This window comes from Schistocerca gregaria, chromosome 2 (genome assembly GCF_023897955.1).
Source record: "Schistocerca gregaria isolate iqSchGreg1 chromosome 2, iqSchGreg1.2, whole genome shotgun sequence".
Classification (NCBI taxonomy): Eukaryota; Metazoa; Arthropoda; class Insecta; order Orthoptera; family Acrididae; genus Schistocerca; species Schistocerca gregaria.
Genome location: NC_064921.1, coordinates 534,750,525 through 534,770,433, shown reverse-complemented (window position 1 = coordinate 534,770,433; position 19,909 = coordinate 534,750,525). Strand labels below are relative to the sequence as shown.

The window sequence follows — 19,909 nt, the reverse complement described above, 5'->3', positions numbered from 1 at the left end:
GCACCCTTGGTATTGAAAAACACTTAAAACTGCTTCATCAAATAAAGCACCAGAACAGGAGGGAATTCAATTTAAATTTTATATGCATCATATTGTGGAATTCGTTTCTCTCCTACTTATATTCTCAGAGAATCTCTATGTTGCGATTAGTCTCTTGTAACTGGAAAAGAGTGCAGGTCATTCATATTTACAAAAAGGCTAAAAGATTGCATCTACAGGTATACAGACCAATATTGCTGACATCCGTCTCTTGCAGAATCCGAGAGCATATTCTTAGCGCAAACATTATGATGTTCATGGATGAAAATACATACAGATTCAGGAAAACCACTCATGTCAAACACAGCTATCTTTATTCATTTACATCATATTACAAACAATAGATGCATGTGAAGGGGTAGAGTTTTTGTTCCTAGATTTCCAAAAGTCATCTGACACTGTTCCATATAATTTCTTCCAAGATACAATGATATATAATAACTTTGCAAATGTGTGATTGGCTCGATAAATATTTGATTAATAATAAACAATACATTATACTAGAGAGCAAATGTTCCACAGAAATTGAAATAGCATTGGTATGTGTGTAGAGAAGTCTGAAATACTGAATTCAGTCTTCTGAAGTTGTTTCACTGCGGAAGATCGTAACACTGTTCCTCCTTTGAATTGTCATATGAACATCAAAATGGCAGATATTGAGATAGCCGATTGCAGAATTGAAAAGCAGCTACAATCGCTTAGTAGTGGAAAGGCTTCAGGACCAGATGTGATACCTATAAGGTTCTATAATGATTATGTGAAAGAACTTGCTCCCCTTCTAGCAGTAATTTATTATAGGTCGTTTGTGCAACGAAATGTACCTAACGACTCGAAAAAAGTGCAGGTCATTCCTGTTTTTGAGAAAGGCTGTAAGACAGATCCACACAATTATAGATCTATATCGTTAACACCAATCTGTTCTAGAATTTTTGAACTTGTTTATGCTCAAGACTCATGAAATTCTTGGAAAATGAACATCTCCTCTATAAAAATCAACGTGGGTTCCAGAAACGGAGATCGAGCGAAACTCAGCGTGTTCTGTTCCTCAGTGAGATCCACAGCACAGTGGACAATGGCTCTCAGGTTGATGCTGTGTTGCTTGATTTCAGTAAGGCATTTGACAACACCCCACTTTGCCGTTTAATGAAAGAAAATATGAGTTTGCGGAGTATTGGAGACCTGCGATTGGATTCCAGACTTTCTTGCAGATAGAGCTCAACACGCCGCTCTTAATGGAACTAAATTGACAGATGTAAAGGTAATATCCAGAGTACGACAGGGAAGTGTGATAAGACAGTTGCTGTTTACAAAATATATAAATGGTCTAGTAGAGAGTGTCAAATGCTCTTTAAGGCTAATTGCAGATGATGCAGCTGTCTCTACCAAAGTAGCAATGCCAGAAGATAGCAAGAATTTGCAGAACGACCTGCAGGGAATTGATGAATAGTGCAGACTCTGGCAGTTGACCCTGAATGTAAATAAATGTAACACATTGTGCATACACAGGAAAAGAAATCCGCTACATTACAGCTACACTATTAATGACAAACAGCCAAAGACAGCATCTGACGTAAAATATCTAGGCGTAACTAACCAGAGCGACCTTAAATGGAATGACCATATAAAACAGATAGTGGGAAAAGCAGACACCAGACTCAGATTGATTAGAAGAATCTTAGGAAATGTAACTCGTCCATGAAAGAAGTGGCATATAAGGCACTTGTTTGCCTGATACAGGAGATGGAAAAGATCCAACAAAGAGCTGCGTGTTTCGTCACTGGTTTTTTAGCTGGCGAGAGAGTGTTACAGAGATGCTAAACAAATTCCACTGGCAGATGTTACAAGAGAGGCATTGTGCATCATGGAGAGATTTACAATTGAAATTTTGGGACAATACTTTTCAGGAGGAGTCAGACAACATATTACTTCCCCTCACATACATCTCGCGTATTGACTACAAGGAGAAAATTCAAGAAATTAGTACCAATACAGAGGCACACTGACAATCACTCTTCCCACATACTATTCGCGAGTGGAACAGGGTTGGAGGATCAAACAGTGATACTGAAAGCACCCTCTGCCACACGCCATTATTTGACTTGCGGAGTATGATGCAGATGGAGATGTAGTAGGACATTTAATGTTGTCAGCATATAAAAACATTTTATCAGGCGGCTTCAGCATTGAAAATACTATTGTGTACAAAAATGTGTCATCATTGGATGATTGTAAGAAATTGCAGAAAGACTAGGACAGAATTTCCGCTTGGCATAAAGATTGGCAGCTCTCTCTAAATATGCATAATCATAAAATAATTTTTATTACAAAGAGAAAGAGTAGAAAACTATCTGATTACAATATTAGTTATGAAAATTTTAGCTTGACGCATCATGTAAGTGTTTAAGGTCATGAAATGGGGTGCTAATGTAAAATTGCGGTTAGGAAGCAAATGGAAGGATTCTGGGAAAATGCAATGCATATGCAAAGTAAACTGTATACAAGATGCTACTGCAACAAATTCTTAAGTATTGTTTCAGTCTTTGGACTATTTATCAAGTAGGCATGACAACAGACAATGAAGAAATTCAACTATGCATTACCAGGAGCCAGGAGTGTAACTGGTCTATACAGCCCATGCAAAAATGTAACAGAAATGTTTGGGGAAGTTAAATGGAAATCCTTGGAAAAAAGACATAGTTCTTGGGAAACAGTATGGGGTAAGTTTAGAGAACCTGCAGTCTAAGAAGGTTGTAAAAGCACCGTGATAGGGATGAAGAACAGTGACTTTTAGATAGTCATTTTTCCATTGCTCATTAAACAACCAGAAGAGATAAGAAAATTTATAATATTGATACTATGTATCATCCACTGTGTTCTGTGTATTGCAGAGCATGTATAGATGAAGATGTAGGTCACTGTTGTCAGTACATCAATGAATAGACACAAACTAGACAAGAGACCTGGAAGTTACAGAAACTTTAATACAAATTATGTTTCTTTAGTGGCAAGAAAAGCTATTAAGTGCCATCATAAATAATGGTTAATGTGTGAACTTCACATCTTATAGAACATTTAACGAGTGGTATGTTCCTGTGATGGTAAGGAAATAGTAAGTGTGGTCATAAATAATGACACATTGCATACAGAACCTGTTATAAATAAACTTCATTGTGACTTTGACTTGTGACTTATTCCACAGTATCAATTCATTTCATAAAGTACTGTTAGGGTTGTATGAATTTGCTTCTCTCTAAATTGCATGTTGTGTCACCTACAGTAGATTCTGTCCCATGAGTGGGGCAGGTGAATTGACAAACTGAAATTTATTATGTCATGGTAGTGAATGTTAGAACACTGGACTCAAAAAGTTGATTTGCATATCTGAGTCTCTGAAGACATAGTTATAATCTCCTGTGAAAACAATTTTTAGGTACTGTTTCAGTGTTTCATATAGTATCCTAACCAACAGTGCTGTGCATATTTTCAGTGCTATTCAGCTTTCCAGATGAATTTGTTTTCAGTTTTGTTTACTTGATTGACCCCTGGATTTTCTGGTTATCAGGATGTATGCCACATGAACAAGTGCAGTCAGAAATTCAATCATAACACCTAGATTGTTAAATAGTTAACCTGGTTCGTGATTCATCATTCACATTCCCAGTTGCAGGTCGCCTCTCTTAACAGTTTCCAGGGATGACAAATATTTGATTTTTAATATTTCATATAATTGTTTTCCTAATATAAAATGCTGCCATAATCTACTCATTAAGAGGTACAATCTTATATTAAATTTTTAATGCAGTAAGACAAGTATTTCAGTCAGAAACTGCATATAGACTCCTGAGAGCCAAATAAACTGGTACATCTCCCAAATATCATGTAGGCCATGGTGAGCACACAGAAGTGACACAACACAATGTGGCAGGGGCGTAACTACTATGTGAAGTAGTGCTGGAGGGAGTTACCACCATTAATTCTAACAGTGCTGTACATAAATCTGTCAGAGTATGAGGGAGTGGAGATCTCTTCTGAAGAGCATGTTGCAAGGCATCCCAGATATGTTCAATAATATTCATGTCTGGGGCGTTGGTGGCCAGCAGAAGTGTTTAAACTCAGAAGAGTGTTCCTGCAGCCACTCTGTTGCAATTCTGGATGTGTGGGGTGTTGCATTGTCCTGATGGTATTGTCCAAGTCTGTCGGAATGCACAATGGACATGAATGGATGCAGGTGATCAGGCAGGACGCCTACATTCGTGTTACCTGTCAGTCATATCTAGATGTATCAGGGGTCCCATATCACTCCAACTGCATATGCCCCACACCATTACAGAGGCTCCACGAGCTTGAACAGTCCCCTGCTGACATGTGGGGTCCATGGATTCATGAAGTTGTCTCCATACCCATACACATCCATCTGCTCAATACAATTTGAAATGAGACTCATCTGACCTGGCAACATCTTTCCAGTCACCAATAGTCCAATGTTAGTGTTGACGGGCCCAAGTGAGGCATAAAGCTTTGTGTCGTGCAGTCATCAAGGGTACACGAGTGGTCCTTCAGCTCTGAAAGCCCATATTGGTGATGTTTCATTGAATGGTTCAGACACTGATACTTGTTGATAGCCCAGCATTGAAATATGCAGCAATTTGTGGAAGGGTTGCAGTTCTGTCACGTTGAACAATTCTCTTCAGTCCTTGTTGGTCCCATTCTTAACCTAATATAACATAAGCACAGGATCTTTTTCTGGCCACAACAATGTCAGAGATTTGATGTTTTACCAGATTCCTGATATTCACGGTACACTCATGAAATGCTCGTACGGAAAAATTCCCACTTCATTGCTACATTGGAGGTGGTGTATCCCATCAGTCGTGTGCCGACTGTAACACCATGTTCAAACTCACTTAAATCTTGATAACCTGCCATTGTAGCAGCAGTAACTGATCTAACTACTGTGCAGACACTTGTTGTCTTATATAGGCATTGCTGACTGCAGTGCTGTATTCTGCCTGTTTACATACCTCTGTATTTGAATACACATGCCTTTACCAGTTTCTTTGGTGCTTCTGTGTATCTTGTGGCAGCATACGTTATTGTGTACAAATACCCAGGCTATATTCATCCAGCATTTGAGAATGAAAGCAGTTATAGACATGCAACAAACTTTACACATAGTTTCAAAGTTTTACTAAACTTTTTCTTGCTGATTCCCCCCCCCCCCCCCCCCCCCCCCCTCCCCACCCTCTGCTACAAATTGATAAAGAAAAGAAAGTTTATCACTTAATACGTTTTTGCAGTTCAAACAGCAACACTGCCACATCAGGCACAATGTTTTAATTTATTGCTTCTTTAGTACTATCTCTATTCACAACAGATTTTGCAGACAATATCCACATATACCACTGAATGGACCTCCAAAATTACATCATTTTACAGCATATTTCATGAGATCACATCCTACACATTGATGTTTGTGGAAAGCAGGCTTGTACTTAAAATGGAATGCAAATTACCCAGGTTATACTCATCCCATGTTTGCTGCTAACGAGAGCACTTAGAAACTTTCAACAAGCTTTAAACGTAAATTAAAATCTTTTCCACACTTCCATGGTTAAAGTCAAATATTTAAAACATTAACTCATTTGTTAAATAATCAGAAGTTAGAAGTCATTTTATGCATGGCAGTTCAATTTTTAATGAATTGTGGGCTTGCTAGTTTTAATTAAAGCAAGCTAAAATATTTTCATATATCACAGACTATATTTCATATCTAAGGTTGGCATTTTTTCATGTTATATTTGAAATTCTTAGCTTGTGACTCACATTTTGGAGAAACAAAATGGATTAGCTGACAGCTTCTACGAAAAAGTTCCATAATTTCAGTACTTACTGCTCAAGAGGGGCTGAATGTAGGAAGTGAGAGAGAGAGAGAGAGACTGGGGACTGAAATATGTCTGGATAAGAAGCACGCCTTTCTATCTAGGATAGACTGTACGAAATAAGAGTGAAGGGAATGCAAGTAAATTAGTCGGTAGAAATTTATAGGTATGTTACTTTCTTTTTTCTTGGATGAAATGTAATTTTCTTATCATTATTGGTTTAAAATTACATTTCATAGTTATTTTTATGTTTCAGGATGGAGACATCAGGAAGAAAAACAAGGAGCATATAGACTTGGAAGAGACTCTCCGTACAATGCAGCAGGAGGTAACCAAACAGAAGGATCAGCTACTTAATTATCATGAATCACTATACTATCCAACACTAGTATGAATCACTATCACAAACCAAAAAGATGAGAGCTGACATGGAACAAAAGGTGCAGAATTCAAAATCCCATCATTTAGTTGATTCTGACAAGCTAAGAAAGCAACAGAAAAAAGGTTAGCATAATCATAGCAATTTCTGATGTTATTTTTGTGTTATGTGATTCCTAGCCAACACAGTTATTAAAAATAGGATGTTACTATATCATAGAGACTGAAAAGAAAAGTAATTTTTAGTAATTTAATTCACAGATAATAACATGTTTCTTATGAATTATACCTCCAGTATTTAATTTCTATCTGCAAATAAATGTCTGTTTTTATTTGTAATGCAGTCTTGGTGCTTTGTCATTAAGCACCCTTAAATGGATGGAGTCTTTTCGTATTTACTCAAGAAAATGTTCTGGGTTGGTATCCAAATTCACATAGTTGACCTCACATCAGTCCTTAGTATATGTAAACAGATTCTGACTGCTGATTACATTATTGTTGTCCCTTTCTAAGGAAATGAGGAATGGCTTGATGAACCCTTCTTGGTGGCTGTGCTGAAATTTTACAGTGTCACTGTTATTATCAGGTGAAGACATTTACCAGAAGATGATGAGAGTGACACTCATAGAAACATTGTGGAATTTCAGTGCAGCCATCCAGATGAAAGCTTGAGAAGATTACATCAGCACAGCACTCCAACACAGTCTACATTCCAGGGGATGGTCTGTTGTCTTAGTTTATTCCGCACAATGGTAACTTTTCTGTCCTCTTCTGATACTAATGCATGCTCCATAAACAAAGCAAAGTTCATCAAGAGCAGAACACTGAATAAAATCCAAAAACGAGAACAAAACGTCCAGATACTGTACTGTGAGGAAATCTAATAAGGAGAACAGCATGATTGATAATGACTCTTGTAATAGACTGTACTAAATAGAGTCACAGCTGCCTGCCTAGTCCTGTTGCTGCAAGCAGCTTGGCCCATGTGACATGACATGCACAATCCCAGAGGTGACCATCCACCACAATCTGTGGCACTTGTGAGCTGCGGTTGATATTAGCCATTGACGGAGCTATTAAATCGCTCCCCACTGAAATCAGCATGTAGCCTGAAAATGCCCCAGCTTATGCTGGTGCTATGGGGGGGGGGGGGGGGGGGGGGGGGAGCCGCTTGTGAAACAGCAAAACCCCCTGTGAACAGATTCAGAACCTCAGGCTTAGGGTCAACCAAGACAGGTGGAGGCGATGGAGTTGGGAGAATGCCATAAGCAGCAGATAGGGTAGGCATGAAAAGGAAAGGAAGGAATATTAGAGTTTAATGTTCTGGGATCATTAGAGACTGAACGGGTACAACAGCAGTGAGGTAGGGTTGGGGCAAAGAGAGCAGTTCCACCTCTAGAGGCTCCAATACTGTGATCTCTTCACCGGCCTTCTGGCAAGCAGGGTTGCGGGAGCAGAGGTTGTACTGGTATGTGGGGCGAGGTGGAGAGACCCAACAGGTGTGACCCTGGCATCCATCCCGGGGAATGAAGGTGGTAGCAGTGCCACTGATAATGGCTGTGGCTCTGGCCAGAGCTGTGGTTCAGAGGGACTTGTCTGGCCATGATGTCAAACAACTGATTATCCTTGTAGCTGATGACAACCCCTTGGGTCCACTCTGGATCCAGTCATCCAGACGCTGATTCCCCACACTTAGGTGGGCCTGTATGCAGGTCAGTCATGTGCAGAAAACAAGGATTTGCTGAAATCAGGGATTTGTGGTCAGTCAGTAGGTGGAATTTGTTGCCATATAAATGTAGCTGAATAGTTAGCATTGCTGCCTTCAATGTGGCAGGACCCGGGTTCAATTCCCAGCACCTCCTCTAGTTTTTTTTTTGAGGTAGGGAGGTCTGGTAAGGTGTCGACTCAGCCCTTGTGAAACCAGATGAGGAATTGTTTGAATAAAGAAGCAGCAGCATTATCTGAATTCTGGTACAGGTCCACTCAGTGAGGCTAAATAAGGATCTGTTTGAACTAAGAAGCAGCAGCATCACCAGAATTCGTCTGCTGGGCATAATGGTTGAAGGAATTGGCGACTTGCTTATTACATGTCCCAAGATCATAGATTGCTACTCGTTCTGCTTTGTAGGCAGCATTCAGTGTTTACTTCACTTTGTATATATACATGAAATTTCTGGATTCCAAAAAAAGATCATTAAATCCTCTTTCTCGTTTTGTGAATTTTTGAACTGTGCTTTAGTAAATATTCTCAATGCAAAGGCGAGTGATTGGCAGTTAGGAAAAGTCCAACAACTTATGGGATAAAACTGCCACAATTTCATGGTCGAACACATCCTTGACAAGTGTCAATGCCTGTCCCAGTGTATGTGGTATCAGAGGTGGTGCAGCCTGGAGACCATCCGTAAGGCACTGAAACACCTATCGACAGGTGGCTGACCACACAAATCTAAATCCATTATTGTGCAGCTGATTTAGGAGTGCATAATTTGTGCTACATGGTGAATAAATGTGGCATAGTACCTGGAGAGGAGGAGGAGGAGATTACTGTTTAACTTCCCATCAACAACGAGGTCATTAGAGACGGAGCACAAGCTCGGATTAGGGAAGGATGAGGAAGGAAATCAGCCTTGCTCTTTCTAAGGAACCATCCTGGCATTTGCTTGACGCGATTTAGGGAAATCATAGAAAACGTAAATCAGGATGGCCGGAAGCGGGATTGAACCGTCGTCCTCCCGAATGCGAGTCCAATGTGCTAACCACTGCGCCATCTCGCTCGGTCATAGTACCTGGTTTTACCAAGGAATGACTTTAAGTTTCATGTTTAGTGGGGATCAGCATAAGTGTCGTGTTTAGTAGGGATCAGTACATGACTGACTGCATTGGCAAGGTCAGGTGTGGACATGATACCCTTGTGAGTAAGAATGTGCCACAGTTATTTTACCCTCTGGATAAAAGTTCAGTTGACAATGTAAGCCATTTCCCTGGACCCATTTGAAAAGGGATTTGAAGTTCCTGCGGTGTTCCGCATGAGTTGACTCCGTAAGAATAATATCATCCAAATAATTATCACTGTGTGGAATACTTTGAATTAATTATTCTAAATACTTTTGGAAAACGTTGGGTGAACTAGCAACCCCAAAGAGAGAGAATTGCACCTCTATTAGCTGAGTTGCATAATTGAGACTTAATTGCTGACAGATGCGTCATCGAGCAGCAGTTGTTGATATTCTTCCTTTAAATCTATCTGGGAAAGGTAGTGGCTCTTGACCAGTTTAGTTAACAAATACTGGAGGGGAGGCATAGGATAGAGATCATTGTTGGATTGGGCATTTTAGTGGTCTTAAAATTGTAACAAATATGTAAAGACCTGTTATATTTTTCATGGACTGGTATAGGTATCATCCTTTTTACTGACTGAAAGTGGGGAAATGAAACTTAAATCCTGAAGATATTTGAAGAACTTCTCTAACCACAATGGTAGCAGGCAAGTTCTACAAAATTTGGCATCGCTGAAAGCATCATACAGCTGGATCAGTAAAATTATGTGCAGATCCAAACATTGGTTCAAAAATCTCCTGTGAATTGCACAGAGCATCAAGGTCAGAAAAAGGCACTGTTTCAGAAACTAAATGAACTTGGTCCACTACTCTGAAACCAAAAACTGGTAAAGGTGTCCAAGCCAAAAATATTAGCAGCAGCAGGGCAGCAACAATTAGGGAGATTAGTACATGTTTGATATTTTTGTACCTAACTGGCCCTCCAATTTGGAGAATGGCCTTCCGGCAGTATGACGTCACCCAGTCTTTTGAGCAGAGGAGAGTTGAGCTGCCATAATGTTTCCTAACTGCTTAACAACATGACAGTACTGATGTCCAGCTGGAATTCTAATGTAAGCTTCAGTGGTGGCAGGAGAGCAGCCTGCACTGCAGCCGACAGTGAAGACTGATACCCCATGCCGCTGCTGAGCATGTGGCCAGTGGGCCACTTGTTCACACACTGCAGCTAGGTGGCCTCAGTTGCCAAGACCGAACACTCTGCTGTGTGGTATTGGGAGCTGCTTCTGGAATGCCAGGGCAGGATTGGTGTTTCTTCAACTTGCATGAAGTACAGGGCAGTACGGAAGAGGGTGGGCATTTCTGACCCATCCGGGGTAACATTACAAGAATGATCAATCGACTCTGAGGGGGGAGAAGAATGAATCAGAATCATCACCTGGCTATTACTTGCAATGGTGAATTACTACTTTTGATACTTGAATCTTGTTATTGCAGAAAGGTCAAAATCCAATGAGCAGAACAATGTGATTTTGTGTAAAATATAAGTTATTTTGACTATGTGGAAATAAAACATACTACTATATAACAGTGAAAATGTATACAGCTTGTAAAGCTCCTCACTCTTTTCATTTAATGTCTTTTTTTGTTTATTTTGGCAGCTATTTGGCTATCGTATTCAAGTATGGGACCTTTACGCAGAGATCATGTTTTGTTAGTAGTTGATCTGACCATGTGCCTAATATAAAAATGTATCTCTTATACCCTGCAAACATTGAATTAAAGAATGAAAAAGTCACTTTGAAATAATAAAAGTACAAGTTAAATCACTTGGCTTTATTGTTCCTTTTGCATGTAACACAGTTCCGTAACAATGTCTTCTTTCATTCACCCTCATTTAATGGTTATGTTGGTTTCATACTTAAACTGAAGTACCCACTGCTACATACTGTTTCCTCATAATTAAACAGGTAAACACTGATCATGGAAACTTTACCATTTATGTACTAATCTCAGTATGTTTCTCCCTGACAATCACTTATTATCATACACGACACTCCATCAACCTTTCTCCATGAAAGTTATTGAGCCTCCAGCATGACACTGTACTGATCATAAAACTTGTAATTAGTCTCAATAGCCTTTCCACAAATTAACGCAGAACACTTTTAACTTTTAATTCAACTTTCTACAGAATTCTGCATATTACCAGTCAGCAGTATCATGGCACAATTCTGCTCCATATGGAAGCTCAGTGCCAACTCTTCTCTCCAAGCCAAGATGGTGCATGACTGCGAGCATTGGGATGTTGTTGTCATTATACAGCAAGACCACGTTTTCACAGAGAAACGGCATGTTCAGCTCTAAAAGTTTCAGAAGACATTGACTATAAGTAATACAATACTGATGTGTTATGACAACAAAGATAGCAATGCTCCTTACATTTCCTCAGTAAATTAAAAGAAAAGAAAAAAAAAGCGTGTGAAAGAAGATTTGTGAAAACTCCATGAAAATGAAAATCGAAATCTCACAGAAAACGAAATAACCATTGAACAAACCTGAAATGATTCCCTCCTGAGTCACTATATCATAATACAAAGAAACATTATGTACACTCCATATTCTCTCATCCCTGTGCTGAAAATTACAATCTTTACATTTTTGTATGTACCTGATAAGCAGGCAATGATCATACATAGAAATTAAATTTGCCTAGAACTGCATTTTATAGCAATAAAAATATTGAAATGCTTTTGTACAGGTGTCCATAAAAACAGTGCCAAAGAAGTACTTCATGTAGACTTTAAATGTCTACAGCATACGGCACATCTTAATTCTGTTAATGATAATGCATAGTCCTATGAATCGACAGAAGTTACGTGCAGAGGCTGCTTTAAAAAAAAAAAGAGAGAGAGAGAGAGAGAGAGAGAGAGAGAGAGAGAGAGAGAGAGAGAGAGAGAGGTCTCATTTTCAAATCATTAAGTTACCGATTAGCTTTTTTTTCAACTATCATACTGTAATCAAAAAAATATCCTTGCTCATTTGATAAACTAATTTAATCTGGTCATATCAGTAGAAGAAATGAAGAAGGAATAAAGCACAAGAATACTTACTGTCGTATCACATCTAGAGCCACAGATCGAAAAAAAAAAAAAATCCATCTCAAATGTAAACAACATGCCATCAACATGTATAACGCAAATAATAGTTCAAGAACATTAGTTATCATAACAGAAAGAAATAATGAAAGGTTTATTTTTATGTAAATAAAGAAAAACAGGCAGAAAATGTGACATTTGCATTTAAAAAACATAAAGAAATACAATTAATACTATTTGGATGCCTTTTTCTTGAAACAAGACACTCACAAACACATGCATATTTTGGCATTTTTACTTTGTCACAGTACACTTTTAGCAGTGCATACATTCACTGCTAGGTGGACTTGCAGCTGATTGATGACGCCAGGCAACAGATGCCAAGTGGGCATGGTGAACATCAATAATTGAGTAATAGGTAGTTGTGTGGCTTGAAGTTTCCATTTCTCCCATCACAGTAGGAAGCAACAGGTGTTGGTTACAGTCACTGGCTCTGCAGGTGGCAGTGGCAGTGTGTTGCGTAGCAGCCAGAGCCACGTCTGAAGGCCTCTGATGTTCACAAAGCCTTTCTGGTCATGTGTTGTTGTGAAGGTATCATGCAATGATGCTGCGGAAGTACATCTGAGGTGGCTCTGTGCTTCACAGATGTGGCCAGGCAGGAGTGGCAAGTGCATTGCATTATATTCCCCTCCACTGCCTTCTTGGCTGCTCCTCAGACATGTAAATAATGAGGCACTCAGTGTCCATACTCCCAACAAAAAATCAAAATATGCACAGCATGTGACACTCCTACTCTGTAAATGTGGCAATTATGGAAAGCTAAAAAGAAAGAAAATTTTACTGTTCATTCCAACAAAATTATAATGACATTGCTGCTAGCCTAACACAGATATGATATCTAAACACAAACAGTGTGAAAATTACAAAATGTTTCACTGTTCATAAATAATTAACAGTTTTTCTAATTGCAAGTGACACTCAGGCTGGTTGGCTGCTTGCTGTTGTGGATATTGCTTTTGTTTCTTATCGTTTTGCTCCAGTTTCTCTGCAACAATAATCTTTGCATCTTCTGTCTGATTATTTTGCTCTTAAGTAAGTTCCTTATCCACTGAGAAGACATCTGCACATGTAATGAGATTGTGTGCATCTGATAGTGAACTACCACCTCTGGTGCATGTACTAGTTGTTTTGTTATTTAAAATCACTATAGCTGTCACTCTGCCAGACATGCTAAGTTCAGAACTAGGTATTTCCATTAACAGATCAGTATCTAAGGTTGCTTCTAATTGTGACTCCACAGGTAGTGTACATTCTGACAAGACGTATATTTTGCTTATCTTCACATATGTCTGTACATTTCTCTTCTGGTCTCTCTTTTTATATCTTCCCCACTCACTCATCATACCACTGTTTGAGCTTCATGATTACCTTTTCTTGTTTCCTTGCAAAATATGTTATTGATTTTTCTTGACTGTATTTTAATTCTTTTGGCATTTCTTTTTGACTTTCATTTAATTCCTTTATTTTCTTGACAGTTGCCTTTTGACTTTCTCATAGGTCTTTTGCGGTTTTCTCTTGGCTTTCCCTTATTGTGTTGAGTAGCAGTGTCATACGCAACTGAACTCTACTGGTGAATGACTGCTGTTTAGTTTTACCATGGAGTAGGGCATCTGTAGCTCTTGCTGTTTTGTGTCAGTGCCATTGAGGTTTTACTCGCACATAATTCCTCCAACAGTTCCATGTCTACCAATTCTTTGTTAGTCATGTCTTCAAAACTGGAATCTTTGATCCTTGACCTATTGCATTCTCCCTCTTTATCAAGCCAAATTCCCACAACATTAACAGCTGATGTTTGCTCCCTTACTGAATACATTTTTACACTTGAAAGTCAAAAGTACAAAGCACATGCCTAACTAATTTCCCCCATTCAAGTATTGGTACACACCAAACAAGTGAAAGGTTTTGCCTACAGCAATAACTTCAAACTTTAAGCATTTGGCATTATTGCAGCACTTACTTTTATTATAGTGATGTTAGTTGTGATACGGTGTTATGCTGCAAGCCGCACCGCACCCTTGTATTGTCGTGGTGGTCACCTCGAGCCACAGCAATCCAAGATGATGCATAGTGACTCGTCTTGTCTCAAACCAGTGCAATCCAAGGTGCCATAGATTTCCACTTCGTACATGTTCTGTTGGCAGTGATGTACTTTTATTTCTCTCTCCACAAGTAGGCTCATAGCTCTATTGTTCAATGCCCACTATTGCATGTTGGTGACAACTCTTCACTGAAGAACAGTCATCTTTTCATGGTCACTAGATGTAGTGCTCCTTGCTCTCTTCATTAAAATGTCTTTTATGTTTATTTGTGCAGCTATCGGACTATGAGACTCGAGAATGGGACCTTTGTTACATAATTAACATGACCATATACCTGAAACTAATCTATGTCTCTTCTACACTGCAGATATTAAAGTTATTTGATTAAAGACTGAGGAAGACCACATTGAAATAATAAAAGTTCAAGACAAGTTATTTACGTTCATTGTTCCTTTTTCATGTAACACACTTCCCTAATAGTGCCTGCTGTCAGTCAGTCTCATTTAACAATTATGTTGGTTTCACATTCACACTGAACTACCCATTGCTACATTGTATATCCTGGAAATTAAACATGTAATCACTGATCATGAGAGCCTTTTCATTTATGTTCTACTCACGGTATCTTTCTCTATGACAATCAGTTATTCTCAAACACAGCACTGTATCAGTCTTTCTCTACGACAATTATTGTTACTCCAGCATGACACCGTAGCAACTATAAATGTCTTAATCAATCCCAAGTGCCTTTCCATGAAATAACTTAAAATACTTTTCTTCTACAAACTGACATAACATTTTTAATTCCACTTTATACCAAATTCTGCACATTACTTATTTGCGGCATGGCGGCATGCGTTCGCTCCATACGGAAGCTCAGCACCCACTCTTCTCCCCATGCCAAGATAGCACATGGCCCTGGGAGCTGGGACATTGTTGTCATTATGGAGCAAGACTGTGTTCATAGGGAAAATACATGTTCAGCTCCGAAAGTTCCAGAAGCCAACAATAAGTAAGGAGTACAATATTGATACATTATGAGATCAAGGATAGCAATCTCTGTACCAACTGGTTTTGCGTTTAGTAGGATATAATTGGATTTTGTTTTGAAGAAGAATAAAAGTGCTAGAAGGATCTGCAACAATTTTAAGATTACAAATGATTTCCAGGTAATAGTAATATCTATATCTTTAATGTGAAAAAAAAGCCAAACAAAGACACATTGTTCCATGTAGCAAGGAAAAAAAATGGTTGGTGCTGGACAGTTATACAGTGTGTTTCCAAAAGACCATGCAAAAATTTAACACGACATAGAGGATGCACCACTGAACAATTTGAGGTTGGGAACCTGGGGTCGGAAAAGCTAGCTTGAGGAAATAATAGGAATAAAATCACATTACTGTGTACTTTTTTACAAGGTGACAGTTATTGAACTATATGAAAAACAAATGTAAATTAATTACAAGCTGTGGCATGCACTTACTTCATACGAAATGTAAATGTCACTACAGATATTTGGATTTAGGTTATGATACATTTGATATGTCTGCCATCATTGATGATGATGTGGCACAGAGAATAGCAAAATTCTGCATGATGCGCTGAAGTGTCAGAACATTGATGCTGTCAATGACCTCCTGAGTGGTTGTTGTCAACTAAGCAATGGTTTTGGGGTTATTTTTGTACACTTTGTCTTTAATATAGCCCCATGAGAAGGAGTCGTATGTGTTCAGATCTGGAGACTATGGCAGCCAATTGAGGCTCATTCAAGTGGCCTATGGGTACCCCAGAGTCGGAATGCGGTCCCCACGATGCTCCTCCAGGACATCAAACACCCTCCTGCTTCAATGGGGTGAGCTCCATCTTGCATGAACCACATCTTATCAAAATCAGAATCACTTTGGATAATGGGGATGAAGTCATCTTCTCAAACCTACCACTCAGTAGTCGCCATGTCATCAAGGAATATTACGCTAATTATTTCGCGATTGGACATTGCACACCACACAGCCATCTGTTGAGGGTGAAGAGACTTATCAGTCATGAAATGTGGTTTCTCAGTCCCTCAACTGTGCCAAGTGTTCTTATTGACAAATCCATCCAAATGAAAGTGGGCTTCATTGCTAAACCAAACCATGCATGCGCATGCTGATTCCTATCATGCCCTGGAGCCAGTTTTGCAGTTTAAATGTCCTAAGGCAAACCGTCCAGAAGTTATGACAATTTTATTTCATGTAGTTCAGTAATCATCGCCCTGTATTTACATTAGTTACAGTTAACTGCAAATACCATCATTGACGCAATGAACATGGCCATTTGTGCTGTATTTTACAAAGTCTGCTGAAACTGATGGCCATCAACCGCAGTGCAAGCATGACACCAGCGAACAAGATTCTGACGCACCCTGACAAATATCCATGATATGTATCGAATCACATCACAGGCAGCTGTAATTCTGCACATTAATTTCACCTCCGTATTCACTGGGGTCTCATACACAAGTGACTTCAGGAGGTGACTCCTAAGAAATTGTTACCCATACAGCCTTTCAGCAATGAGAGCATTGCAACGTACTTATCAGTACACAAGATGCATGTCAGTGAGTTCTGCAAAACTGTACTGGTGCTGCTCCATCATATTATACTGTGCGTCTCTGAATAGCACTGGGTAATGAATGGGCCTGTTATTGATTCATAGCACATTCTGTCATGGGACAATATAAATATGATACAACAGAACCAACTTATGGACACATAAAGTAATCGAAACCTTCATCAGGACTTCCTGAATCAGGCTCATTATTCACAGTATGTGTAAACTTGTACACATGTACAGTTGTAGATAAGCTGGAAAACAGTAATGTTAGACAAAGTGGTAGGCAAGGTTACTTCCATATCTCCTTAAGCTGGCTTTTCCAAACCCAGTTTTCCTACTTGAAATTGTTCAATGTACACACTTACAGAAACACCCTGTATTAAAAAGAAACATTTTACTCAGATTAAACGCAACAACTCAAAAATAATAATATTTCCACTCAGAAAACAAGAGAAATGTTGATTATCTGCATTTAAAAAAAGTCTGAGTTTCATTTAGACTTACGAAAATTAAATAAATAAAAAACCTGTCTTTTTGGCAAATCATTATTGGAGGTGGAAGGAGCTTTAAGTTACAGAAGAAATCCTTGCAGCAGCTAAGGATTCAAACCCAGACCATTGCACTTGTCCACTAAGCCACCAAGCCACATCATCCTAACTAAACATAATTTGTTACATGATTACAAATACAACAGTATTCTCAAAGAAAATGATTCTCTGTGTATCACATAAATTATATGACAGCACATAACATCGTAAAATAATGGCTATGGTGGTGAACTGTCTAAAGCTATTGGAGTCATACAGTTGTCAGTATTGGTTCAGCTGAGGAGCTGGTGCGAGAACAGGCAACTGGGCCAGCTATGGTGTGCACATTGCTCCCAGCGAGCAGGTGACCAGTGACAGCAAATTGATGTTTTTTCCCAACATGGAACATGTGAGATGAGTGTTGGCTTGAGTACAAGGGTGTGGAGGAAGGTGCCAACAGTGAAGATGCCAGCTGTTGCAATGTGGCAAGCCAAGGTTATTAAGAAATACTCCAAAATTTTAAAAGAAATATGCTAAAGTTTTGGCGTGCAGAAAAACAAATCGCATTGGAATAATCAAAGCACTGAGGTGCGTGTATTGAGACTTTAATATTACTTGTATCTCCAAAACTACTGAAGTTAAGTTGTAGCAGTAAATGAATGCTCTTATAAACATAATTAAAAATTAATAATAGTTGAATGCATCATATGATCTGGACAAACAAATTATTAAATGATAGTGGAGGACAGTAGTTATCACCACTAAAAGAAACACATCTACGTATATTTTATTTATAGAATTATTATGTGTCTTATATCTTTTTCATGATGTTTATGTGCCAGGTCATCTTATTTTCCACACTTACACAGAACACAAATACAGCATGGCATTCCTTATACCTTACCCTTTGTAACTAAGTATCATATGTATAACTTATTAGCTCTTGCCTATGGCTGGGCTTGCATGACAGTAGTTTTATTATGATGGGTGATGGTGAATAAATAAACTGTTGCAGATATAGTAATGTTGCAATGTGTGTGGAGGGGCGTAGACTGGAGTGCACCTCTATGTTTTGTGTTATTGAAGCAGTTATAAGTTACACAATGTTTAAATTATGCAACGAAACTATCACATATTGAATAATCCATATGTTGAGGGAGACTGGGGGAGAAAGAACTCACAGTTGACATTTATGTTGTACTTATTACATTTATGTATTGTAAATGGTGATCCATTTTCTTCATCGTATGTTCATTGTGAATTTTGGTGGAAACCAAAGGCATATAACCACAAGTGAATGGTCGAACGGTCATTCTGTGTAGGTCAGTCATTCTTTGCATATGGGTCTTAGGTATAAAGTGTATGCTGGTGACTTGATATCATGGTTTTAGGATTTTTGAAGTGATTGATTTTGGACAGCAAGCGGACTCAAGAATACTATAACATTTGTTGAGACTTATAAAATTTTGAGATCACAGAGACTCCAGTTATGCCGCAGATATTGTCTACAGCACTGGGGCCAATGGCAGCAGCACAGGGGCCTTAAGTCTGCAACACCAGCAGTGACTTCAGCATTGGCATTGGTTGCGGTTTTATCTTCTGTGACAGCAGCAGAGCAAAGGCTGCCAAGACAACCAATAAGTTATCTACTGATATCAATAGTGGAAATATGTGTGAATTTGCAGGACTATCATCAGAAATGGAGTTTTGAGTGATTAAAAATTCACCGTATTTATGTGGGTCATTTAATGTTAGCAGGCCCGATAGCCCAAAATTAGATATGGGAAATGTAATTGCGGAAGATTCGATGGCATGGTTAAGGCATGCTTTTAAAAATATGAATTCTAGGATAGAAAGGGGACTTTTGAATTGAATACTAATATTGGTAAATTAAATTAAGAAATTGAAAGTGTAGAATCCAACATTGAAAACGTAAAATCTGAGGTTGGGGAAGTTAAAATTGAGATTGAGGAATAATCGAAATGGAATTGGGAAATATAAGAGTAGAAATGGAAAGAATTCTGGGAGACATTGGCATTGTCTATGACAAAGTTGTTAGAGTTCAAAAAACATTGTGTGAAAAGATTGAAAAGATGTAGGATGAGTTGAGTGGCGATGTGATGGACTATGTGCTGAGGCAGACAACACTCGAAGAGGAGACTGACAAGGTGTTCTGCAATTTTTCTGTGAAAATTAGTAAAGTGTCAGAAAGAGGTTTTAAAAACTGAACAATGTTTTGAAGTGGGAATTAGTGAAGAAGCTTCACAGTACGAGCAGCAGGTTAAAAGATAAAGTGCTGAGCTAAATTCTTTATCAGCAAGTCAGGCCACTACTGTGATTAAAGTAGCGAGTGTTGGGAAATAAAATCAAAATATTTTGTAAAGAATGGAAACTATCATCTTGTAAGTTTTCTCACAGCTTGTAGAAATGGTTTCATATTAGAAATGTTGATGAAGAAAAAAATAAAAATCACAAAGAGAGATTGGGAGTTTGATGCATGATCTTGAACTTATTTGACAA

The 19,909-nt window shown here is 38.7% G+C and overlaps 1 protein-coding gene across 2 annotated transcripts in view; it reads left to right on the top strand.

Annotated features, from left to right (window-relative positions):
* Positions 1 to 19,909, top strand: part of LOC126330571 (coiled-coil domain-containing protein 40) — a 356,717-nt gene that overhangs the window by 35,817 nt on the left and 300,991 nt on the right. For both annotated transcript variants that reach the window (XM_049996367.1, XM_049996369.1), the window contains one exon: positions 6,175 to 6,422. In XM_049996367.1, coding sequence (XP_049852324.1) covers positions 6,335 to 6,422 — 88 coding nt within the window. In that variant the 5' untranslated portion in view covers positions 6,175 to 6,334. The remainder of the gene's footprint in view (positions 1 to 6,174; positions 6,423 to 19,909) is intronic.